Raw genomic sequence first — 26,526 nt, forward strand, 5'->3', positions numbered from 1 at the left:
AATAATAATAAAGAAGATGAATAGTGACGTGCCCAGCATATCTTCAAGAGTGCAGTTCTTCATACATGGCCTGAAACTTCGAGCATTTAATATGTACCAGAAAGATTAAAGAAGGCTAACGTGATTGCATTCAGAAATCATGCATAATGCTTTCATCATCTAACGTAAAATTTATTTATGTTTACTTTGCTTAATGGGTACGTCTGCGTTCACAAACACAGCGTGTTTACTACACTCTAAAAACTAGGAAGGGTATCGCAGGAGTGAAACTGCCGGTTCACTCTTCAAAGCGTCGTTTTACTCTCGCAAAATGTCGAGGATAGTGAAATGCATTGTTCACTCTGTCACCAAGGAGAGAGTGAAATGCGCTTTTCACTCTCCCTTTCAGAGAGAGGGAGTGAAAAGACTCTTGCGACAATAGAAAAGAGAGACTCTTGCGGCAATAGAAAACAAAACGTAGCGTAATCTTCTGCTTCAACCTTAGGTGGCTGGCCCCGAACATGGCAATGTATCATTCATGCACGCTGAGCAAAGAACACATCGTTTTGCTTCTAAGAGAACAGGCCGCCGCAGTTCAAAGGAACGCGTAGCGAGCGCTCTACTTTTTCACTCGGAGTGGCTCCACCGCGCGCGCGCGCGCTCAAGATCGCGGAACAACACAGCCCTGGAGAAAGGTGACCCGTCCAGCGAGCAAAGGCCAGCCGAGGGAGATCGTGTGTCGGCCATCTCGCGTCGCCACGAAAACACGACAGTCGTTCGTCATGCCTTGGATATAACAACAAATCCTCCACGGTAAGTGAATTCTAACTGAGGTGCACATTCTCCGTATGTCATGCTATCGCCAGGAAGTCGTCGCTGCGCTTAGCCGACGCGATTGACAAAGGACTAGGCGTACGCTCTGTCTCTCGATGTTAATCTAAAAAGCCAGTCGTCGCGATAACTGCATGTGATTTTATCACTTTGCCGTTCTCTGTAAGAGCTTTAAAAATCGCAAACGCTGCCAGAACTATGGTATGTTCAATAAGACGCCAGGCGAGAGGACGCTTAAAATGGTTAGTTCACCAGCCCGTGATTCCGAGCCCATGCGGAGCGTGATTAGCGTGCGTTTTGTGTGTTTGAATTTATTCAGTTTGGCAGTCTACTGTGTACGGAACGCTGTTGAACTAAGGAATCACATAACAGAAGGCGTCATTTTGCTGGCAGCATGCTTTTTTTTTATAAATAAACCGCGCGCTTGACGGTGTCTCGCGCAGAGGGAATCTGCGACCACTGAAGTTACGTGCAGCACCAGTGCTAGTTAGAAACTTTGCCGCAGGCATTCAGCTGCATGCTGCAAGAGGTCAGTTGGGCGCGTTATCTTGAACTTACTGAAAACGCATGAGGAATCCATGTTTTATGCTGAAAAAAGTATAAACCCTATATAAGCGATCTTGCGCGCGGCAGCTACAAGCGACGCGACGGAGATGGCTGTCGCGTTCGCTCGTCGCCTACAAGTCGTACTCCGTGCGAGCGACGATTTTGAGCGACGCCTCCCCGGTGTTGCCGGCATGAGGGTTGCAGTCACGCGTGACGCGTGCTTTAGTAATTTACGTTGATGTATTTTACTATAAAAAGTAGCATAAAATATTTCCGGAGGTCTTGCAGTACGTTCTTATCCTTGCACGTATAAAAATTGAATCATTTGCTCGTTCCGCGCGACAATCGGTAGTATTTGAGCGATGTATGTACATCCAGTTCCGGCTTCGCGCTATTGGCTAGTCGCTCATAGCACTTCTGGGCGACGAGCGACGATTTCTAGATTTCCAGAACCGAGTCATCTGTTCACGCGACGGCCCGTTTTGTCGCTCGAAGCCGTCGCTCGTCGCCGTCGCGCACTAAATCGCTCTCACAGTGTTTATCCCTAAGACTGAACTGTTTTTGCTCATGTTGAAATGGTGTGATTATTGGTCTGGTTTTGTCTCCTGTTGCGGTTTTCGTGCACGGTGTGAAACTGAAAGGATGCTTATGGTCTACGAACTCGGTGAATTGTCGAGCAGCTAGTTACGCATCGGCATCGAATATAACGGCTGCTGTGTGGAATTACAATTGCAGGGGCGCTTTGCATACGCTTATTGTTTTGGACATGCCTGTGCATTTGCTAATATGAGTTGGCGTGTCAGAGTTATGCCATATGAACAGCTAAATCAGCCTTCCTCTGGGGGTTACAAGCGTAATGTGTGCATTTTGCTATAGCATGGCAGATCAAGATGTGTTTATCGCTTGAATATTTTTAGTAGAGAAATAAAATATCAAAATAAAATGTTGCTTTAATTCTGTGTTACCAGTCTGTCGTACACAGAACAATAGGTTGGTGTAATAAACTAATAACTGCGGTTTAACTGCAACTTTTACATGCCTACAAGAATCTAAAATGCTAGATTTCAAACTGCAGCAGTAGTCGGGTCTGTCAAAAATGAACTCCACTGCGCACTTCATGCATGAAAATAAGTTCATGCCTTTTAGTAAGCTTAGATGCAGGCCGCAGTGAACTTGTTAGTATTGAAATGTGGGTAAGCTTGCCATAACAAGCCTTGTTGCCCTTTTTTATAGGCACATCCATATATCCATTGAGCTGAAGGACAATATTTTCATCCCTACTGAGCATCATGTTTGCAGCTATAATCCTCAAATTATGGCTTCAGCAGTGGCACAACCGGGGATGGTGCGGGGGGGGGGGGGGGGGGGGGCACACTGCGCACGTGCTTAGGATGTGTCACAAGTGGTGTTTGCGACACACCAGACTCATGACAGACCTATGACGTCTGAATATGACCAATATTCTATTCATTAGCAGGAGTATTCTAACATTCATGAAAAACAAGGATGAACTGTGGTTTATTTGTTTTTTTGCTTAAATCTAAAAATTGAAGTTAGTTTAGCAGTTGACTGTTGCAGTCATTTGGATGTTTTGCATGCATTTCACTAGGAAGACTGAGAGCTAAGACTTTTTTATTGCCATGGCCTTGACTGTCTTGATGTTGTTTTGCACCATGCCCTTGTGTTGACTTTTGCATACGATATTTTTCAGGCACCCGCTTTATATAACGCAAGAAGGCAGCTGCAAGGACACGAGGATGTGAAAGAGCCAGTGCAGCGCGACTTCACGTAGTGCAGAGGAGCCAATGCCAAAAAATCAAAATACATTGGCATGTTATTTGGACAAGAAAACTAGTATGTGGGTATATTGGGTGTACCATTTGACCAAATGTCAACAAAATCAAGATACAGTATGTTACACGAAGATGAAAATTCTCACGTGCTCCAAGCAGCCATCTTAACATGGTATATTTATGTAATGTCTCTGATTGGAAAGTCAAATCAAGTATGCTCTCTGGAGACAAACACATTGCAGCAAGTGTCATTGAAAAGTTAAAAATGTGTTTTAAGAAAGCTGATTAGTTCTGAGAAGTGACTGCTTTTTGTCTTGCCTCTCAACAGATATATCCATGTGATAAAAAAATAGTGGTACAATGAAATTGCATATTTGCTTAGCGACATGATACATACTTGCAATGAGCACGGTGCCTGTGTTTACTATAAAAAGCAACAGCCCATGCTTGGTTAGGTTAGGCCAACTACAACATGTAGGCATGGGTGATTGGCGCTTTTTTTATTTCTGTGTCGTGAGGTTTATTGACGTGCGTATAGGTGCAGTGGCACGCAGTATGGCTAGTACAAAAAAGGGGGGGGGGGGGGTGCAGATATATGTAGCTCACTGTACACGACACAGGGCAAAGGAAATCCGTGTTCAGTAACTATGTTAAATGCCATGTACGTAAATTTTACAACGCTACTCGTTCGAAGCGCGCACAGGTGCATATTGAAGAAACGTTTCCAGGGTAGATAATTTAGTTCGTAATTTACACTAATTTTGCTCTAACCACGAGACATAATAATTTGAATATACTGCACGGAAAAACCTAGAGCGAATTAAATTGTGTGTCAGCTTCGTGTGTATACATATAGTCTTTCCTATGTATTAGGTTTTTTGCGTAATGCATTAGCAGTTGACAGCCTATCTTATGATGTGTACTCTGTTTACATTACAGTTGTTTATTAGTTTACTCGTTTGTTTTGCGACTGATGAAATGCCGGCATATATATATTTTCCACATTTCACATAACCCTGTATGTTTTGCAGGGACAACCCAGGACGTGCATTTCTCAGCACCCAGTCAACTGCCAAAAGTGACTCAAACACAGGCCACCAGTAAGTGGACAACGGTTGCAATTTCACATTATGCAGTTGGCGGCTGCCTTGTACGGAGGCTTTTTTTTTAATGAGATGGTGATGTCATTCTAATGTACATTTTGACCACAAAGGTGCGATCATGTCTCACAGAGGCATATATGGTTGCTATTCTCTGCGAGGGACGTGTTCTCGTGTTCGTGAAGCATTTGTGTTTGGCAGTATTGTCACCCAATGAGTTGGATATAAACACTAACTCGCCACTGCCGGCAAGTAGTTGTGAGAAACGCATTATGACGCTGTAAAATTATTTCATTAATTCGAAGGAAAGTTTCGCAGCAGGAAAAAAGGTTGCTATTCCAGGTAAACATGTCTTTTTCTCACAGGTTATTTAGCCAAACTGTGGATGCATGAAATTCGTGACTTATGAATAGATTTTAATTTATTCTTTAGTAATGCTTCTAAAAGAGACTAGAAATAGCATGTGACTACCTCTGCAATCAGCAGACCATACATTTACAGTCATAAGTGGCAGTTCCATGCAGTCTGGCACTTTATATAACCTTTCCTTTCAGCAACATTGGAACTGGTGGCTGCGTTTTCAGAAGAAGTGCACTTGACACTGTATATGAATGTGTGAATTTGGTTTTCTTTGTATGTGTCGGCTCACTGACAAACAGTGCAAAAATCTGTTGTACCATGAACCTGACGACGCCTTCTGGTGCTAGAAATGCGGCACTTCGTATTTTATAGTACTGCATGACATTTAAATCAAGGCTACCACATAAAATGATCAAGAAAACTAACCGCTGTTATAGCTGTTTTCCTCAAAGAACGCTTGTCCTTTATGGGCTGTGTTAATCTGAGCTCTCCACCGATGTTTCAGTAGTATTATCCCTTAGTGAGTGAGAGATTGGGGGCAATTAGTCGTGTTAAAGTGGTGTCCTAATTATGTGCATTTGTTCCAACAAAGTTGTCTAGATTACTTTATAGTGTAGTGTAAAGCTTATGAAACCATCAGCAACTACTGAGTTGCTAACGCGCATATGGATTTGTCACTATACAGGTGGAACTCGGTTGTACCACTGCAGTGCTGCGGAAATTGCCTTCACCAGCGGCTTTGCAACAGCTGTTTCGCAGCATGTCGGTATGTGTTAATTTATAATTATGTTGGGATGGGCTAGTATTATGGACCACTGCTACTCTGTATTGTGACAGATCCATATGATAAGGGATGTAATGGGCACAGCGAAAACCTTTGAATTTTTTACTATGGTACATAAACAGGCTCTCCTTTTCGTCACTGGAGCAGGAGAGAAGGGCATGCAGGCACTCCTGAATGTACATATATTTCAAAACATGAGAGAGACATACACACACACACACACACACACACATACACACACACACACAATTAAACTAAAGGCAGGGACGTTCCATCTTTCATATTGAATTGAATTGTGCAGCGCAAAAATACAACACAGACCACAGAGAAGCACACATGTTAACAGGTTTGATACACACGTTAGTTCAACAGATTTGATACTTCAAGTGTGCTATTTTACACAAGGGGGAAGGGAAAGGGGAGAAAATCTGAAAAAAAAAGTGGAGTGGAAAAAAAGGAATCGTGCCAAAAAGCATGAGAAGCATCGCGCAGCCAGGATCACCAGCAGGGCATCTAAAAAGCACTCTGATAAAATTACATACAGGACAACCTTACGTATAGTTTGTTTCAATCAACTCAGATCACATGCAGCCATTACTGCAACCAAGTTGTTTCCTTATGTCATATGAGGGAATGATGTGGGCCCAAAGAACTGTTTAGAGCTGAAGGATTATGTTCCATTCTAGCCTCATTGCCTGCTTTTTTATCATATTGTTATCAGCTGCTTATGTTAGGGACAAAAAGTAAGAGTACGAACTGTTTCCCGATTCGCCATTCCACACAACATGTATTTGTGACTATATGTACATGCAGATGATCCATAGTTGAAAAATATTCAGTACAGTAGAATCTCATTACAAGATGCACTTGGTTGTAAGAGACATCTGAAAATGGTTTGGTTGGTTTTCCGATGTTTGCCACGTTAACAATACTGTATACAAGAGACACCTTTGTTACTAAGGGTGACTTTTTAAGTATTCACTACTTCGAAGGGACACAACCCAGACACATTCACTTTGTGCACCTTGTGTGCTCCGAAGGGCGTAAAGATCACGCAATCCTTACACAAGTCAATCGCGCATGTCTCTTTTAGCATGGACCAGAAAAGGAGGGTAACGAGGACAGTGCAGGGCAGAAAGTGTCGGCAGTTGAAGCTGACGAGCGTCTAAGAGCACCTCAAAGGTACAGCGAGCAACAAGGCTTGCAAAGTGAAGTGTTTAAATTCCAGAAGTTGGGAAGGAAGCTAACACAATCTACAGTCACTAAAAAGCTGTGAATGTCTTCTATAAAGGGCCCCTAAACCACCGAGGTTGAAATTTAGTTGCGGTGTTGCAGTTCTACACAATAAGGCAATGAACAGGTAGCCACGAGAATTTTTCGAAACGGTGCAGTAATAGTGGAGCTACGTGTGTTTGATTATCGAAAAGTAGACCCCACTCATTTTACTCTTTCATCTGGTACACGCCATATGGACAGTATCGTCTTTTCCTTGCCTAGTACACCTCCAAATGTTACGGGACAGGCCAACACCAACGAGCTCTGTTGCTGCCGCGCTGGCCCGTCGTCCTGCGAGGGGTGGCGCTAATACAACGGAACTGTATGGTGACTCGTGTTGAAGAGCCTCATAGGGAGACCCTTCTGTTGGCGTTTCTGTTCTTTGCCCCCATTGGCTGCCCACAATGGCATCGCGCGCAACGCGACGAAGAAGAAGGAGTGTGTGTATTTGCTTGCAGGCCTTGCCGGCAGTCGTACACTTTCGTTCGACCAATCGACAGCACCGGAAACTGGTGACATCATCAGAGACAGCCTGGTGACGTCAGGACAAACTGGGGGGTGCAGGATAGGTCCAGAGAGGCGCACGGGGTCATTTTCTTCATATTGTGGTGCTCCGGCAGTGCTACGCACTCTGGCATTTGGCTTCGTCGATCGTGACGGCATTCTGATATTGATACGCGTGTTTACTTGAAATGTTCAAAAAATGTCGAGAAGTGGTTTAGGTGCCCTTTAAGCCACCCTGAGCATTTATTCCTTCAGATATATCAAAACATACTTTAGTGATGATGCATAATAAAGTGATCTAGTCGGGCTCCTCAGTGTCTCAAAATTTTTGGTTTCGAGAGACATGTTTCCCGTGCCTCTTGAATATCTTCTGATGAGGCTTTACTGTAATATACACAAACAATTGTGTAACTCCTCCTGCAAGTATTATTCATTAAGCCCGGTCACTTATGTGCAAAGCTTGTGGTTAAGTCTTGATGTCCGTACTTTTTAGAGCTATATCTATTAATTCATGCTGTTCTTATTGGTTCTTCGATGCAGGAGACAATGCCTACGAAATTATTGGCCCTGATCATGAGAGCCCTCAAGGGGCAAACAACATCTCTGTTGCAGAAGTGAGCCCGATACCACTTGGAAGTTACCATGACAGATGACACGGCAGCAATAGATACAGAGACTGCCATGTCTACTGCAGCTGCAACAGTGTACGAGGCAAGCAGCAGCGCGTCAGCATCAGCAGCAGTGTCAGAAGGAACCACACCAGGCCTGGTAGAGCAACATGTGTGCTATCACTGACTTTTTTGTAGTGGATACAACTCATTTGCTCAACATACAAAAGCTTTTCACCACGACAGTGAGCCAGTGTTATTGTGCAGCAAGTGCAAGACTAAGTTAGGTGTTATAACACAGTACAAGCATCACTTTAATATATGCAAATGCAAACATATTACAGTTGTTGCCTCCCCAGCCAGCCCACATAGTGACAACAATGTTGAACACATGGTGGGACACACCTCTCCCCCATTACAAGATAGTAGAGACTGTCAGTGTTGTTGCTAGATTGACTGGTCTTTGTAGGCAACTAGAAGGACAACACAGGTGTCATAAGATCGTTGTTGATGTTGTTGTTGAAGAGGTAAAAAAGAAGTTTGATGCAGCTGAAGTGCCAACTGATATTGAGCAAATCAGAAACAACCACCTGAGAAAGCAACACTATCGAAATTTGGGTCTCTATGTGCCACCAACTCTGGTAAGAATGGCATAGGACAGAAGTGTGATGAAAATCACACAGACACTGCTGTTGCATCACTGGCCACAGTGAGCAGCGACTTGTAGGGCAAGAGAGTCAACTGAAACTAACATTATGATATAGTGTCATGCTCCCATGTGACCACTTTTCAAGTTATTTTGCAAGATACAGCTCAACCTCCAGAAACGAGACTGCAACTTGTCTGTAAAAAAGCTTTCACAAAAAATTATTCATAACACTATTAACATAGCAGTATCTTTTTTTTTTGTGTCGGTTCGAGGTTCCCGGCTGTCCATTAATGCAAAAATTGAGAAAAAAAAGAACATGTGTCGTACTTACACCTTTTTAACAAGTACGAGGGGGACAGAACTTTTCTAGTCATGCATCTTCATCATACTATCAAGTTTTTAAATGCCTTTTATAATTATTATTACCAGTTATATCTGAGTGCATTTTTTGCATGTAGCAGGTGTAAAATCAGGTCAGTTGGATCAGATGTCTTATCTGCAAGCGAGCCCTATATTCAAGAAATTTGAATTAAAATAGTTACGTTAGAGACGCAGTCTTTCAGCACTTTATTGCCTGTGGTTTAAGCATTGCTCAATACTTTTGTGGGTGGCGATTTCAACCGGCACAGCACTGCGCTTTGCCACAGTCACATTTGTCTTCAAAGCGGTGTTTACCATTTGTGTTGATCTGTTTGTGTATGCATAGAGCAAGTTTTTAATTTATATTTTTCTGCATTCTTGTGCTTGCACCAAGCTTGTATAAGGCAGTTACAAAATGTGGGTCACTATAACGAACTGTTCTGTTGAGCTTACACTTGCAAATAATCGTGTTCAGATGGCCGCACTTCTATGCGGGTGCACCGCTAGCTTTGTGTATGTTCTCATGTTTGTATAAAGCTTATATAAGCTAGTTAGAAAATGTATGTCACTAAGCATTCTGATATTCTTTAAAGAACTGCTTGGTTGGTTTTACACTTGTGAATAAGTATTGAGGCGGTGGTATTCCCATGTATGCCCACTGCTAGCTCTCTGTGTCCTCACGTGTTTGTATTAAGTTTCTACAAGGGAGTTACAGCATGTACGTCACTAAGCGCTGTGATATTTTTTAAAGAACTGCTTTGTTGGTTTTACGCCTGTGAGTAATAGTACTCGGGTGGCACTAGTCATGTGTAGGTACACAGGGACCATTTGTATACATTATGCTCATGTAAAGCAGTTACAAAGTGTATGTCACTAATTACTGTGATATTTGTTGAATTGCTGTGATGGTTTTACACATGTGAATAATAGTGGTCAGGACACAGTACTTGCGGTGTATAGTTGAATTTATACACTGCCAAGACATGGGCTGTATACGTACCAAAGAAATGTATGTCATTATATTGTTGTGATTATTACTGTTTGGATTTTATTAAACTGTAATAAAATTGTTTCTTGTATCTATTGAGGTATGGCAATTTGTCATGCAACCAAACTGAGGACCTGAACTTGTGCATACAAATAAACAGCTAATTTAAGAGTATACTGCTCATATTCTGCTAAACCAGTTTAACAAATCTTGTACTACAATGCTGGAAAAATGACAGAGCTGACTCGGATGTACAGAAAAAGTTCTGCACTTGCTGAAGGACTGCCCCACACTGGAGTTCGTAATGTTGCGTTTATTGGAGTAGAACAGAAAGTGCACTTCTATTAAAAATGCAACAGTCGGTGCAGAAACATAAGGCAGACGAGCGGATGTGGCACATTTTTTTCAGGGCCCTCCATGCCTACTACTGCATTTCTAGTCTTCCTGTGCTCTGCGTATAAGCCCCTGTTCAGCCACGGTTTTTACTCCATGACAGTTGTTCTACTGGGTTCGTAGCAATATTGAAGAAAAAAATTCGATGGTTTTCAAGGACTTTCGAGGCCCCGACACAGTAACTTCAAGGACCTCGTGCAATGTGTGTAGTAGTTTGGACAGGCAATAACTTGTTCAAGAACACCGTTAACTTTAATGCAAACAAAAGAAAACAAAACAAATCGCATTTCAGTGATTTCAAACATTTGAAAGACTGCTAATTTGCCTTTCACCGCCCACCACTAAACGCACACAAGGAAGCATTTCAAGAAAGCGCTCAAAGTTTTTCTGCAATAGCACAATTAACTACTTGGACCTGCAACATTTGCAGTTTTTGAATACTGTTTGGTTTGACAGTGTATGTGATGTCATCTGTTGCCTCAGCTTTTTTCACCATCAAATAAGCAATAGTCATTTCTAATATCTTTTTATTGTGTCTGTCGCTCTCAATTTACTCTTCACGGCTTCTCTTCGAATGCCTCAACTGTTGAGCTTCCTGCTTCTGCTCCTCCAAGCACATTTGTCGCCGGTTCCATGTGCATAAAACTGGTATCTGCAGCTCCTTTGTAATTTCAACTTTAAGGATGTCGCTTTCCTTCTATTACCTCTAGAGACAATTTTCTGTGACATGCGAAAGAGTGTCACAGAAGGGAAAAAAAGCGCTTGGCAATGTCTGCTAAGTCTAGCCAAGTGTAAAAGTTTAAGGACTTTCCAGTACTTCTAAAAATTCAAGGGTTTTCAATGCCTTGAAAATGGCATTTTAGAAATAAAGGATTTTCAAGGATCGCTACAAACCCTGGATTCTAGCACCTAAATAATTTTACAAGCTCATTTTGGCATGGAGTTAGGAAATTCATGCTTTCTAGCTAACGCTGCACTATCTCTGTACAGTGAAGCCACGAGAGCGCAACTATTTTGGAGTAAATAAAAATACTGAAAGCTTTTAATACCACTCTTCTTTTTTTCTATGGAGCTTTGTATTGCCTAGTTAAGTTTACGAATGTGCCTGGTTTTGGCGGGCGTTTCTTCGACATTTTCTGGAAGAAGCAGATGTCTAGCCCCGTATTCAGAAATGTATCTTAATACAAAGCTCATGCTTGACATGATATAAACGACGCCTGGTGCGAACGTCCCCCAAGACGCTCACTGCCTTTCTTTTGGTGCGTTCACGACTTGCGTCGTTTAGATCAAGTCAAGCATGGGCTTCAAGTTATGATGCATTTCTGCATATGGGGGTAAGCGTGCACAATTCCGGGCAACGCGCTGTGCCATTGACACTGAGAGAAAACGGGGAAAACAGAGTTAACCACTTATGCTCCTAAACTTTCGCGTACCTGTGGTGTGCGTGTATCGTGGAAGAAGAAACAGCGCAAACACAAGGACGAAAAAAAGCATCAACCACACCAGCGCTTCGTGGTGTGGCATGTTTTTGCGTCGTCCTTGTGTTGCGCTGTTTCTTCTAAAATGCTCAACCAACTAGCCGGCAAGTCCATCCTGTGCATATATAAATTGAACACACGCATGAGTGTAGATGGTCTTCGAAGCTTTTAGAACGAGCACTGCCACAGGATACGAGCAGTGCACGCGTAACAAGTGGACACATTAGTCATTTAAACATGCCTGCCAATGCATTTGACGCGGCTATCGGCATAAGCAGACTCCAAATGCTGGAATGCACGCGCTTCAAAACGCTAACGATCCGCTGCTAATGCTGGACAACAGCTCACAGCGGACTGAACCAAACTCTAAACTAATGCACTTGAAAAGAACGCCTACACGGCAGCGTGAGGCACGTCTAAATGCCTGGTACTGGCGTCGCAGTTGCTCACCAGTATACGCGCGAATTAAATTCACATACGTGGATGGTTGGCGCAATACTTTGTATCCGCGTATTTTGGAGAACATGGACTGGAGAAGCACTCGATCATGAGCTGAACGGCACATTTGTTATTTTCCTGCGGTGACGACAAGCCGTGAATAGTTCTCACGTTGTCGTCTACGTTGTCTTCCTTCGTTAGTCGTAGCAAGGAATGGAAATGATGCAAACGCACACGTATTCCAGTACACAACAGCACAGCACACTGCAGAGAAACCCCACCCACCACAGCCGATTCATCAAATACGTTTGGTATATATATAACCTCTAAAAGAACACGACTGGGCGTGGCGGCGCTGTGGTGTAATGGTTATGATGTGTGTTTTGAATTGTACAAATGCGAGTGTACGCGGGTTCGAATTCACGTGATGTATAGAGCATTGTGATTCTTGATAAGTATGTGATTTCCTTGACAATTGTATTCTAATTAGATTGTGTGACTCCTGATTGTGAAATTTGCGGAGATATTTGCAGATGAAGTGTTAATTCGCTTTTTTTTCTCCTCAGTGGCGTTCGTGACGCATACGCATAGGCCACTTCAGAGCAGTCACGCCTCACGGTAGGCAGCAAATAGCCAGGAAAAAATGACTTTAAAATCCTGCATAACTTTGCTCACGCCTATTCTGAAGGCCGCTTGGAATCGGGCCAGTGTCTCTGAGGAGCCGCCTAGGGAACAGTATATCAGCGGCCCTAATTTGATCTGATTTCCTGCCTGCATGCGTGACCAGGACTTGGCTAAGAGGGTATTGGGAAGAGTACTAGCACTCTGTTCTGAAGGAGTACAAGCACTCTGTTTGGGGGAGTAGAAGTACTCGGTCTGGCGGTGTACTATTAACCCTGCGGGGAGAGTATCAGCACTCTACGGAAGAGTACTAGCACTCCCTGTGGGAAGAGTATTATCACTCTGCGGAAGAGTACTAGCAATCCCTTGCGGTGGAGTAACAAAACTCTGTCAGGAGGAGTTGACCTACTCTCTCTCAAAGAGGGTCGATCTACTCTCGAAAAGAGAGTGAAATATGGGACAAGCAGCTACTCCCTCAAAGAGAGTGCCCGGCACTCCCTTAGTTTTTAGAGTGTACCATGCATGACTTATTGCTAATTGGTCAGTTGTTGTTGCGACATTTTGGGTACATTAAATAGGCAATTAAATTAGGCACTGCGGCTTCAGATCTATCACAAAAGTTTCGGCTAATTATTTTCATCTGGGCATCGTCTAAGACCGTCGCAAACTTGCAAATGCAAAACAAAACAGAAAGACTGCCACTGCACATATTGGTGGTTGAGAATGCGTAAGTTGCCAAAAACTAAAACTCGTCAAGGCAAATACGTATATCCTACAGAAAAACACTAAAAGGTAAATATGTTGTTTGAACAAGCGTGCTAATGAAAAACAGAAAAATTGCTTTTTCAACGTTTCCTGCAACTGCGTTGGACAGTACAATGCTAAAAAACTAGAAATGATAATTCGCATTCAGATTATATGCAAAGAACTGGAGAATAGGAAATAAAATATGCTTATTCTGCATGCTCACCACGCGGAAGTAAACCCTTTCCCTTTGTTCGGTGAATGCTATTTTCTCTCAGTTTTTCTGCTTACGGAGAAGGCCGCCGAAAACATTTGCATCGTTCAAGCACAGAAACTGGAAGAAACGAAAAAATAAAAGGAAAAGCCGACCCGCATCAAGCATGCGCATTGTTCACACGTAAGCCAGCTTTTTCGTATTGCAGCTGTTTACTGACTACCCATATTAGACCAAGCTGGAGAAGTCAAACGATCTACATTTCCTTTGCTTGGTTCTTTTTTTCGGTGGTTATAGTTACCGGAACAAAGTTTTGACGTTCGAGCTGAGAGGAAGCGTCAGCGTTCGCAGCATGTCATGCGCACGCTAAAAATTTCTTCGACAGTGAAAGCCAACCTGATTTCGCGAAAGTTTAGGGGCCCGCACACTATAAATATTGCCATACATTGTACATTCTTTGCTTCCAGAACTCTCTCAGCCTCTGTAGGCAGTGTTCCTGGAGCGTCGTGTCGGAGCAAATGTAAGTGAAGACACTTGAGTGCTTTTTAAAAAAAAGATCCTTGTGCGGGTGCCTTTGACTGCCTGGTGCTGTCGGCTCACGTTGATATACTCATCGTGCTTTTTCCTCTTCTCTGTCCTCTTTATGCACCCATTCTGCAACTGTAATAGACCACAGTTTCTCTCCTCCACGCATTACATGGCCTGCCAACGTCTATTTATTTCTCTTAATTTACACTAGAATATCACCTACCCCGGTTTACTCTCTAATCCACACTGCCGTATTCCAGTAGCTTGACGTTACGCCTAACAATTTTTTCGTTTCACAGCTTGTTACAGAGTCCTTAACCTTTTCTCACGATCCTTCGTTAACCTCCAAGTTTTGCCGCATAAGTTAGCACCAGCAGAATACAATGATTGCACACATTTATTTTCAAGGATGGCGGTAAGCAGCCGGTCATGATTTGGTAATGCCTGGCATTGGCACTGAATGGCTGAAACTACAAATGCCATCACGCGTTATTAGCTGTGATACGAAACTTTACTGTGCCGCTCTGGTTAGGGGTGACTTTTACGAAGGCTACTCATTCCTTATTCGAATGGCAGACTCGTGAAACTGCGAATATACAATGCGAGCAATCTTGCATTTTCGTCACGGTTATGACGCCGAGCGCGACGTTTTTTGAAATTTGCTAAAATGGCTAGATCACAAACTATATTCCCCGACAAAGTTTCTTGAACCATTGCCAAACGCATCGCTGACTCACAAGAAAAAGCATCTTACATTATTACAGCTTATGAAATCGGCGCGCCTCAGAGACCGATTTTAGGTGTAATGGGCGCATGTGGCTGCATTGCTAGCGCCTTCATCCCTATCTTTTCTTTCGTTTGATCGCTTCATCTCCTATACCTTAATGCTACCCTCCTGCGTACAGTAACATACCTCGCATGTCTGATTGACTTCCCTATCCTTCCTTTCCGCCTTAATTTGTCCTCTGCCTCCTGCTCTGTATTTGTAGACTAATACATCACCACCTCTTCTCAATGTTCCCCTTCTCTCGCATTCACCCTCAAGCCCCCTCCTTCCCTCCTTTTCTTCCCGCAGATGTAGCGCGTTAAATATGTGGGCGATAACTCGGGATATTGTCTGAATACAAAACAGAAGGTGGGTACCTCGGTACTCTTACTTTGGACTGCTTAGCAACAACTTCTCACTCTGTGTGACGTTTCCTCCTTGCGTGCCCTAACCTCACCTGACTACGCAAGCCCCAATGGCGTGACTCCCAACGATAGAGGTTGCTCTAACAAGTGTCCTCGATGCCTACACATGTCATCGCCTTCTCCTGGGTGAAATAGCCCCCGTCCTTCATGGGACTGCTGCACAAATGATGCACCATATGAGGCGAGTTCATGCGCCGCCTGCGGATAATCTCTTTGATATGCTTGAAAATTGCGCCAGCTATCCGACTAATCCGCAGCGCTTATTATCCCGTGTAGCCAACGCTGCTTGTAATCAATTGCGCAGGACGCTCTAGAAGTGCGTAGTAAGCTTATGACAAAGTGTAAATGATCTTTGTCCCACTCTGCTATTTATCTTTCTTGTGTTTTGTGTCTTGGATATCCCAGGCATTCCCTTAGGTTTTACCTTATCTAAGACATTGTCGTGGATACTGCAATATCTAGGACAACGTTACCATTATGATACTTTAGTATCAGGACAAAACTGTAGTGAACTTCAGTTGAATACAGTTATAAATGCTTGATGTTTACAAGTTTGATGAAATGCTTGGTGATCAATAAAAAAAAAATTTCTGCCGTTATGAAAACATAATTCGATGAATTTTTCAACTATGGGCTAAAATTATTCTACCTGTAATTCTTGCAACCAATTGTTCTCACGATCCAGGAATTTCCAACAAGAATGGTAGCCATCAGTGTGGGCACTGGTGGCTACCATTTACAAATTCAAGTCCACCAAGTTACCTCATCCGTTGCAACATATAATAAAACATAATGGAGCTTTGTAATGGAGCTCTATTGTAAAGGCTACTCAACAATAGACCATATTCACACTATCAATCGGGTGATAGAAAAATGTGCGGAATATAACCAACCTTTATATATAGCTTTCGTTGATTACGAGAACGCGTTTGATTCACTCGAAACCTCAGCAGTCATGGAGGCATTGCGGAATCAGGGTGTAGACGAGCCGTATGTAAAAATACTGAAAGATATCTATAGCGGCTCCACAGCCACCGTAGTTATCCATAAAGAAAGCAACAAAATCCCAATAAAGAAAGGCGTCAGGCAGGGAGATACGATCTCTCCGATGCTATTCACAGCGTGTTTACAGGAGGTATTCAGAGACCTGGATTGGGAAAAATTGGGGATAAGAGGTAATGGAGAATACCTTAGTAACTTGCGATTCGCTGATGATATTGCCTTGCTTAGTAACTCAGGGGACCAACTGCAATGCATGCTCACTGACCTGGAGAGGCAAAGCCGAAGGGTGGGTCTAAAAATTAATATGTAGAAAACTAAAGTAATGTTTAACAGTTTCGGAAGGGAACAGCAGTTTACAATAGGTAGTGAGGCACTGGAAGTGGTAAGGGAATACATCTACTTAGGACAGGTAGTGACTGCGGATCCGGATCATGAGACTGAAATAATCAGAAGAATAAGAATGGGCTGGGGTGTGTTTGGCAGGCATTCTCAGATCATGAACAGCAGGTTGCCATTATCCCTCAACAGAAAAGTTTATAACAGCTGTGTCTTACCAGTACTCACGTACGGGGCAGAAACCTGGAGGCTTACGAAAAGGGTTCTACTTAAATTGAGGACGACGCAACGAGCTATGGAAAGAAAAATGATAGGTGTAACGTTAAGGGATAAGAAAAGAGCAGATTGGGTGAGGGAACAAACGCGAGTTAATGATATCTTAGTTGAAATCAAGAAAAAGAAATGGGCATGGGCAGGACACGTAATGAGGTGGGAAGATAACCGATGGTCATTAAGAGTTACGGAATGGATTCCAAGGGAAGAAAAGCGTAGCAGAGGGCGGAAGAAAGTTAGGTGGGCGGATGAGATTAACAAGTTTGCAGGGACAACATGGCCACAATTAGTACATGACCGGGGTAGTTGGAGAAGTATGGGAGAGGCCTTTGCCCTGTAGTGGGCATAACCAGGCTGATGATGATGATGATTAATGGAGCTTGCGAGGTACCTAACAACGTTTATGATGTGTTTATTTGTCAGACTACACAATAGAACCATCATTTTCTTTTGTCATTTGCTGGAGTGGGAAAATAAAACAAAAATTTTGCTTGAACGTAAGCTCTTGTTTTCTGATAGCAAGTATTGTGCCCACTACCGCTTTCTACGAGACGTCTCCAGCGCGAGCGCAGGGGCTCACCGCAGGCTATTCGCAGTCATGAGGTCCGCAGTTTCTGTGGTACGACTGTCGTATGTGTGTCACGCGGTAAAACCCACACACACACACAAACACACACACACACACACACACACACGCACACACGCACACGCGCGCACACACACACACACACGCACACACACACACGCGCACGCACACGCACACGCACACACACACACGCACACACACACACACACACACGCACACGCACGCGCACGCACGCGCACGCACACGCACACGCACACACGCACGCACGCGCACACACACACACAAACAAAACAAACACACACACACACACAAACAAAACAAACAAACACACACACACAAACAAACAAAACAAACACACAAACAAACAAACAAACACACACACACATTAGTAATAATATTATTATACACATAGATTTATTATAACAGGGACGCTGAGGTTTCTCATGGAAGGCGCTATACGCCAAAACAGCAACTAGATTATGGTGGAAAACTTCGCAGTTGTGCCCTTTTGTGAGGCTTTCTGCAAGGAGGATAGTGCTTTCGTCGTGGTATTTAGTGCAATAAGCAATATACAAGGTATGCTTCTCTGATTCCAATGACTCCTCAGTGGTAATTCAGAACATCAAAGGCAAGTGGTAATATTGAAAATGTGTGAGCAGCCCTTGTTGACGTGGCTCCCTCATCACAGCAGCCCAATACTATTTCCACTGGACCATGAACTACCGAGTGAGCAACTTTGCATGAAATGAAAACGAATAGATGCGTATATAGATAATGGAAAGTGTGTGCAGTATCTTAAGAATGCTAATAGCATTATAAGTTATGCTGCGCTGCCCACCGCTGCACTCTTCATGTTGTTCTATATAAGTTCAATATGGATAGTTTTATAAGTATGTTCCAATTAGTGGAACCTACGTGGAACGTAATTAAGAGGGATACATACACACCTTATCTTGTTCAACAGAAGTTTAACTAAGTAAGCGGAAAATTTTTGCAGATATGTTCTGTTTCGTTGGCGGAACATGTCTGGAGAATGACATTAAGGTGTTAAACTTACTCATCACACGTTATGTAAAATAATATTTAGAGTTATATGCAGTAACCGTGGCAAGAAGCTCGACCGAGGAAATAGTCAACGCTTAAGGATATTTGTACCACATCGGTTTCATATAGCGTGGGACATTTTTGCAAACATGGTCTGTTTAGTTGGCGGGACCTGTCTGGAATGATATTAAGATGCCAAGCTTACTGAGTACATCTTATGTAAAACGCTATTTAGAGACACTAATTCATCGACTGCGCCTTGGGACAGCGTACACCCAGCATTTCCCATATCGCATAAAACGGGCTTCTTCCCCGGCTTGCTCCTGTGGCCACAACGAAGAGGATGTTCGCCATCTACACGTGAGATCCGCTATACACGTGATGTCCCTTCGTGATTACGCAGCGCGACGCGCCGAGCGGTGGCAACTTGTGGAGCCCGTCGTCGAATTGATCGATGTCCGTTCGACGAGCGCCCACGCACACGAAGTGGCTGCTCGCTCTCGCAAAGCCCGGACACGCAGCCGTCGAGAGCCGGTGGCACGTTGCGCAACAAGTTGGCATTCACTGGTATCCACAAAAGAAACTTTGCGATCGAAGCCAGTAGAAGCCTGCGAGCGCCTTCTACTGACTCGAGAGAAGACGAAATCGGCACTCGGTTTGCAGCTCTTTATTCCGGCTAACTGAATATTTCTGCTCTTACTACGAAGTGCCTTACACAGCGACATTTCGAGGTAGCAACAGAAAGGACGGTCGACTGACAAGCGCACGCAACAAAAGTAATAAAGGAAACGGAGAGGAAGGCATTAAGAAAACGTGGGCATTTTTATTGGAGACCTGTGTACGCTGTCACATGCTCAGGGCCAACATTTATTCGTGTCTCTTCGGACGTGTAACCACTTTGAATCCGGAAAATTCTTTAGCCAGGTGCGCGGGGTAATTTTCTGCTTTGTTCTGATAGTCTTTCCATTTCTTGTCCCAAAAAGTCCGTACCGCCATCTAAGCTTGAAAAGGTGCATACACAAACTTCTGTACGCTCGCCGCCACCCTATAGTTGTGGGCGCACAAACTTCCGACGCGATATCTTGTCAGGCAGCATGGGAGGGAAGGTTGATATATATATATTTGGCGAAACTTCGTCCTTCTGGCTTCAAACGGCTTTGTGAACTAGTCATTTTGAAGAAGCTAACGATTTATAAACAATTAAATAGACAACATTGAAATTGTCCCACAGCAGGATTAGAATTGAAACCCGATAATGAAATCATTACGCTGCGGACACACACACACGCACACGCACACGCACACACACACACACACACACACACACACACACACACACGCACACGCACACGCACACACACATACACACACACACACACACGCACACACACACACACATAGTGTACGCTACGGACATGCGCATCGACAAACGGCATATAACTCCCTTATTGTTCTGAATTTAACTATCGGACATTCAGACAGATGAGCAAATGAAGAAAAAGCACAAAAGTAGTGAAAACAATAATTTCCTTGGTAGAAAAAGACTACATATACCTTAAATAATCAAAATCATATCCTCTAATTACGATAAACGTATAAAGGTGCATATCAAGGCGCTAAGAGATGCGAACGCTTGGACGTTTTGGGATTTCCTGTTGTCTCATAGGCTTAGCCTCGGTGTTATTAAGATTTATAGATACAATTCAGCCTTAATTTCAGCGCCTGGGGTTATGTTACAGATGTTGAAATATACGTAAAATCTACCATCATGCACTCATCTTTGATTCCCTCTACAAAGTTTACTACGAACCTCGTCAAGCTCGAACCTTGCAAAAAATTATCGAAACATCGAAATTGGGGCTGACAATAGCTTTATTTTAGGTAAGAAGCGCCAATTGCCTATAATATGAAAAAATGTTCACTTTTATGAAAGTTGCCAAGTCTATGGTGCATTCCTGTGGCAGTTGCTCTGAATGTGCCCATAGTGGCGTCGAAGTGGAAACCGACCTTGAGCATTGCTCACCTAAAACATCTGTTCAGTTGTGTGACTGGGGTTGCTCACGTGAAGGGGCATATTGCAACGGAGCTGCTTCCCCCAGTCTCTGACTCCAGCCTGTTCTTTCTTTCTTTCTTTGCTCATTAGCTTTCCGATTTTCACTCAAAATGGCAAAATAATCGAGGAAAGCTAACGTGCGGAAGAGACATTATTTTTCCGCCCTGCTGTCTTGGGAACGGCACAACACAACGGCAAAACACAACCGGCAAACCTCTCTCAGTCCTTACACCTAACAAACGGGCGCGAACGAGTGAAAAGACCGCAACCCGTTATCCGGAAAAGCCAGGCGCGGTTAGCTGTTGTTGATACGCCAGCAAGGGAATTCCACACGCGCGCGCACGAAATACGACTCCCCTGTGTGTTGAGCCGCTCTGTCTGCGCCCAACGCGGGTTAACTCAAACCGTGCTAACGCCGACGACACTTTACTGCGCACACAAAGGCGACGAAGTCTGATACGTCTTCACGATATCGCCAACAACCTGGATGGATGTTTTCACGTTGCGACTGCGGACTGTAATGTCACCGACGCCCTCCAACGAAGCTCGACCGTGCTGAGCTATATACACTTCCCAGTGCCGCAAGTTCTCTTACGAGCGGCGCTTGCAGGTGACTTGGCTGAAAGGAGTATGCAAATGAATTGATGTACTCGCGCGACGCGCGGGGATAAGTTTCACCGAGAACGTAGTGGCCGCGCACCATGACTCGTGAAAATTCACGAACTATATGGGTGGTACTTCTTGTGGTCGCGCAGACAGGTTTGCTGCCTTCGACTGGCTAATTGTAGTAAAGTGTTGTCATGAATACGACGAAATGCAGGAAATGTAAAATAAATGTGCGCTGCCAACAACTTCCCGGCCGCCAGCATCTCCATTAGCAAATTAGTCTAATTAGTCTAAAAGCAAAATAGTCTAACAGGCTGTACAACAAAACGCTACGCGTTTTGTTGTACAGCCTGTTAGACGGTCAGAATTAAAAAGCCCTTGACCAGCGCCTCCTTTCTCACCACCGCGTTATAAAACTAACCAACTGGAAATAAAGCTTTTTTAAAGTTCGGTAGCTTGCAAAATGTGCGGCCCTCCATTTTTTTTAATCTCTAATATCGGCTTTTCTAATGAACCTACGTTCTCGTATGGTTTCAAATTTGTGTGTTGATCGTGCGCGTGCTATGTCGATGATCAAAACAAGAGCACAGCGTGTACGTGCCACATTGCTAACTTGTCAACCTGTATTCAACAAACCACCAAGCTTCTGAAAGTGGGTTTCGACTGCGCCTTACACCACATACACATACACCAGCCATTTCCTATATCGCATAAAACGAGTTTCTTCCCCGGCTTGCTCCTGTGGCCACGACGATGAGGATGTTCGCCATCTCTTCCTCGAATGCCCCACATAGGCGACGCAAGGACGTCAGCTAAAACAAGAGCTATGCTCTATTGATCCTCGCCGACCTTTCTCACTCGCAAAATTGCTGGGCCCATGGCAACCGAAAATAGTACAGCGAAAAGCATTGAACGCATTTGAACATTTTTACGAAAAGACAGGCATCCTTAACAAGTACTAGATGCCGCACTCAATAGTAACACGATGTTACTATTACTTGCTTCTATTATTTGTAATTATTAGCGCTTGTATAACACGTGTTGTGCTTTTTTGTACTCTGTGTGTGCACTATTTTAGCTCTGTGTTATTTCTCATCTGTCTACATCATGGCCGCTTGTGTGTGCTTGTGACTTTGTTTACAAACTCATGGTGGTCCAACTTGCATTTGCCTTTCATATTTATATGTTCATGGGAGTATACGATTGTGTGCTGTGGATTTCTGACCCTATGACGTGTTTTTTTCATTTTCTTGCATATATTTTGATATTTTTGTTTCCTCTATGCGAAAAGGAGTTGCCGTCATCATTATAAGGTGACGGCGTCTCTTTCTTTTATTTTCATTTCAATAAAAACAGAGAGATGTATTCGCAATGTGGCATCTGGTAACCAAACAAGCAACCACATCTTTTAACAGTAATAGCTACTATCAGCTGACTACACTAATCTTTGATGCCAACCGCTGCCTTACGCAGAAATTTTCAAGTATTTTGCGAAAAGATTATAAAGAAATAAGCAAAACAAAGGCAGTAATATTGCAGTTTTTCCTAACTGCGAATTAGGACGCGATGGCTTCAATATTTACACTGAGTCAAGGGTTTACCTCACAGTCCCTGCACCGATGCTACAGCAGAAAAGACTACTGTTCCTGGACAGCACGGTGACCAGCGACATGATCGGCAGCTTAACCGTGTATGCGGTGCTTCGATTCGGGCACAGAGGGGAGACACAGAAGACGCGACAATAAACAACTCTATCACACAAGGACTTCGACACGAACTGAGTGAAAGAACGAAGGACGACATAATAAACACGATGCAAAAAACAAAAAAACAAAGCTGGTCGTAGGTATGGGGCATAACATGTTCGCGTGCAACGCACGCCTCAGTCCTGGTAGACACCGTAAGCCCACTGACGGATTTCGTCCCGGTCGCAGAACGACGACGGCGAGGCTTCAGCGCTGACTTCCAGTGTGGGCATCCGTGGACTATCGTGCGGAGTTCCGTCATGGTCCGCATGCGTGGTCAAGTAACGCAGCCTCCGCAAGACCGACATCTTTCGGCTCCGGCCAGACTGCTTCGTGCAGCAGGAGAGACTCGAGCGAGTGGCCGTGGTCACCTGCAAGGCCGAGGGGCCTTCCGCGGCCACTTCAGCAGCAGTACGCCAGGCCGCGGACACGGGCTTCAATGACGCGAGTGCTTCAGCAGTGGTGCACGAGAACATCCATGACGGTCTATAGGCAGGTCAACTGCCGAAGACCTCGAGTGGCGGGAGCACAGCGGCCACTCTAGCCACCTCTTGATGTCCCAGCATCTAGGGTTATGAATACTGGTACCACCACCAGGGGCTGCTTGCACGGACGTTCAATAACGAAAAGTATATCGAATTTAAGAACGCATTCTCCCGCTGACTCGGCGTCATCTATGGACCATTTAAGGACGCGTACCTAAATTCGTTATTATTTTCGTAATTAAATGTCCGTGGAAGCCGCTCCAGCTCAATGGCAGCACGTCGCGTGCACGGATTCGTACCCCGCAAAGCGTGGACTTAGAGCTTTCGAGCTGCGCGTGTAGTGTCGAGCAAGCATTCGTGTTTAGTTGAGCCCGATAAATGCAAAACTTCTTGGCCCCCTCCTCTCACACCCCCGTAACGTGCAGAATAACCAGCACAACGTGACGTAGGAATAAACCAGCACCGAGGCGCTGAAGAATTTAAACGAAGCCAGCGGTAAGAAGTCATTGACCGAACATGAATCAGAAGGAGAAAAATAGCAAACGTGCATTTCTATTTCCACCCCCGCGGAGAAGCACTTCCACAAACGAAGACGAACTTATTCTCTTATACGCAAAAAGAGATTGCCTGTTCGCATCAGCGAGTCCTGACACGAAGCAAAGGCACACGAAACCGTGCGAGACGTACTGCGCATAATATTGCGTTGTTGCTACGCGTTACGGCCGAAGCTGCAGTTTTGTTTTCACCTGACCGATACACAGAGCGAGAAGGTTTACATATACCAGCAGAGGTTAGCCTAGCGACAGGTTTGGCACTCTACTCCAGGTGAGATCGTAAAGGATAAGGAAAGGTGGGAAGCGTGAATCTTCCTTATCGAAAATTTCGATTGTTCTTACGGCTAAGCGCATGCGGCACAAGGATCTTCGAGTTTCATCATTTCATCTTTCGCGAAATCTGCAAGAGAATCTAAGTGTATCTCCCGTTTTTCTTTTTGTTGTTAGAATTTAATAGTTTCAGAAAGAGAAAAAGCAACAACAAGGCGTAATTCGTGGGAATACCGAATCGATGGCAGTATTGCTAGACAGAATTGCGAGTCGGCGCTGGAAAGTAGGGCACAAAGGCTCAAGCATGAAATCAGCTGCTTATACGAAGCGCCGGCCCTTACCAATCTTCTCTATACCGAAGTGCTCAAATTTGGCCGTCTTATAGGGCATTCGTGTCATTGGCTCAGGAGATTGGAAGTGCGAATAAACGCTGAAGATAAAGATGGCCCCTTCAAGGATGTGGGCAAGGCAATTTCTAGTAATCTGGCAACAAGAAATAAAAAAGAAAGTATAGCGGCAATGCCTACGCCATATACCGCGAACAGACAGCAAAGTAGAGGCGAACGATGGAAAGAAAAATAAAATAAACAAGAGCTTGACTCAACTGCGTGCAGGATCAGGTACGCGTATGTCAAACACAGGGCGTGGCCCCTTTCAATCCGAGCAGCGTGACCTTGGCACGGGGCTTTGTTGGCTAAGGCGGCTTTCCCACTCGAAAGTGCGGTTGGTTGACGTTTAACAGCGTTCACTGACAAGCAGTGATCAGGTTTAAGGTGTCCGTTTACTGGATCCGATCCAAATAACTGGAGCTACGCCCGCAAACTGTGTACAAATTGCCCTCTCGTCACAAGTTCGTTCAAGAGATTTCACTTCGATTCCATGCAGTCATTACATTCTAATAGATGCAGCGACGCCATCGAGCGGCATAGAGAGATGGAAATTTTATTAGTATGGCGTGTGTTTTCCATTCCGCCAGTTCGCAATGTGCCATCCGAATGACATGGAGAGGCTGGTGAAACATGAACGTGAAGCCCGGATACAGAAAGAAGGCCAGGTGCGGGAGTAATGGGCCGCTCCATCTCTCAATAGCATTCAGCGGCTGGCCTGCACTGTGTAGGTTATCAAGCGGGCAAAAAAACCCAGGTTCAGGCTCCAAACGAGTAAGAAAAACTGAGAACATTGAGGTTTGACAAAACTTCCATCATTATCATTATCATCATAAAGAGAACAATTTCAGTACGAAGGCCCCTTCCAGCGGTGTCCAATTTCCCCTGGCATATGGTGCACGTGGTGAATGCGCCAATGATATACTCCCAGAATTTTGTCGCTTCATCAGTTTATGAAATAGTCAATTGGTACTGTTTCCTTTCCCTTAGAAATTTGTCATCTAGTAGACTACTATTTATCAGTTTTTCATGCTAGACATCCTAACCAATTTCACTTCACCCGTTGTTTGATTCCTGAAACTTGGACTCCGAGAGCGCAACGGCGCGCGCCGGTGTGAACTTGGAGGCCCCGCCTACACAATGCTGCTCTATGATGGATGCTGTTGTTGTGTCAACTTTACTACATCTATAAAGTATATCCTTATATGATTTACACAGTGGCTTCAGGCAACGCCTAAATTTTATGCGTCTATAAAGCTCTTAAGTACAAATACAGCCTCTAGCTATAGTAGTGATCTTAGCAAGGAAGAGGAAACAAAGAGAGAAGGCAGGGATGTTAACCAGAAATGCGTCTGGTTGGCTAACCTACTCTGGGGGACGGGAAAGAGGGAATAGAAAGATGAGACAGAGAAGGCACGGGGGAGGAAAGACGCATAATCGTGAAGTATAGACTCCATGCAAGCCATCTTGCACACGATGGCGACAAGCGACGCGATGGAGTGGGCTGTCGCGTTCGCTCGACGCCGACAAGTCGCATCCCGACTCGAGCGATGACACTTAGCGACGTCTCCTCGGTATTGCCGGTATGAGGGCAGCAAATGCGGGCTGAAACTTGCGTGACACGTGCATTAATGATGTAAGTTTATGTGTTTTACTGTAAAGAGTAGCACAAAATATTTCTGAAGGTCGCGCAGTATGGGCTTATCCTTGAACGTATCAAAATTTAGTCGTTTGCCCGTTCCGTGCGCCAATCGGTAGTTCTTGACTGATGTAAATCCAGTTGCGGCTTCACGCTGTTGGCT

The 26,526-nt window shown here is 44.2% G+C and overlaps 1 protein-coding gene and 2 long non-coding RNA genes across 8 annotated transcripts in view; 2 read left to right on the top strand and 1 right to left on the bottom strand.

The window, feature by feature from the left end:
• The window catches only part of LOC129387601 (uncharacterized), a 108,713-nt gene that overhangs the window by 45,353 nt on the left and 36,834 nt on the right, over window positions 1–26,526 (top strand). For 3 of the 6 annotated variants that reach the window (XR_011892801.1, XR_011892802.1, XR_011892798.1), the window contains 2 exons: window positions 13,730–13,848; window positions 14,133–14,185. The exons of 1 other annotated variant lie outside the window; for it this stretch is intronic. This is a non-coding gene — a long non-coding RNA (uncharacterized lncRNA). Of the gene's footprint in view, window positions 1–13,729; window positions 13,849–14,132; window positions 14,186–16,069; window positions 16,180–26,526 lie in introns of those variants that run through there. 2 more of the 6 variants (XR_008614759.2, XR_011892799.1) reach the window with 2 other exon arrangements.
• The window catches only part of LOC140216125 (uncharacterized), a 54,421-nt gene that overhangs the window by 1,694 nt on the left and 26,201 nt on the right, over window positions 1–26,526 (bottom strand). The window lies entirely within an intron of this gene.
• Window positions 390–9,868, top strand: LOC129387602 (uncharacterized). Its single transcript, XM_072286472.1, has 5 exons — window positions 390–792; window positions 3,068–3,210; window positions 4,181–4,249; window positions 5,295–5,375; window positions 7,713–9,868. Exons 2-5 carry the CDS (start codon window positions 3,162–3,164, stop codon window positions 7,823–7,825), a joined length of 312 nt encoding a protein of 103 aa, XP_072142573.1. The 5' UTR covers window positions 390–792; window positions 3,068–3,161; the 3' UTR covers window positions 7,826–9,868.

The sequence above is a fragment of the Dermacentor andersoni genome, chromosome 2, assembly GCF_023375885.2.
Source record: "Dermacentor andersoni chromosome 2, qqDerAnde1_hic_scaffold, whole genome shotgun sequence".
Taxonomy (NCBI): Eukaryota; Metazoa; Arthropoda; class Arachnida; order Ixodida; family Ixodidae; genus Dermacentor; species Dermacentor andersoni.

Excerpts from the sequence above, each read along its gene's own strand:
- LOC129387602 (XM_072286472.1), top strand. The coding sequence starts at position 3,162 with ATGCCAAAAAATCAAAATACATTGGCATGTTATTTGGACAAGAAAACT. Across the intron at positions 4,250-5,294 it reads GACTCAAACACAGGCCACCA|GTGGAACTCGGTTGTACCAC; the intron begins GTAAGTGGACAA and ends GTCACTATACAG. Across the intron at positions 5,376-7,712 it reads AGCTGTTTCGCAGCATGTCG|GAGACAATGCCTACGAAATT; the intron begins GTATGTGTTAAT and ends TCTTCGATGCAG.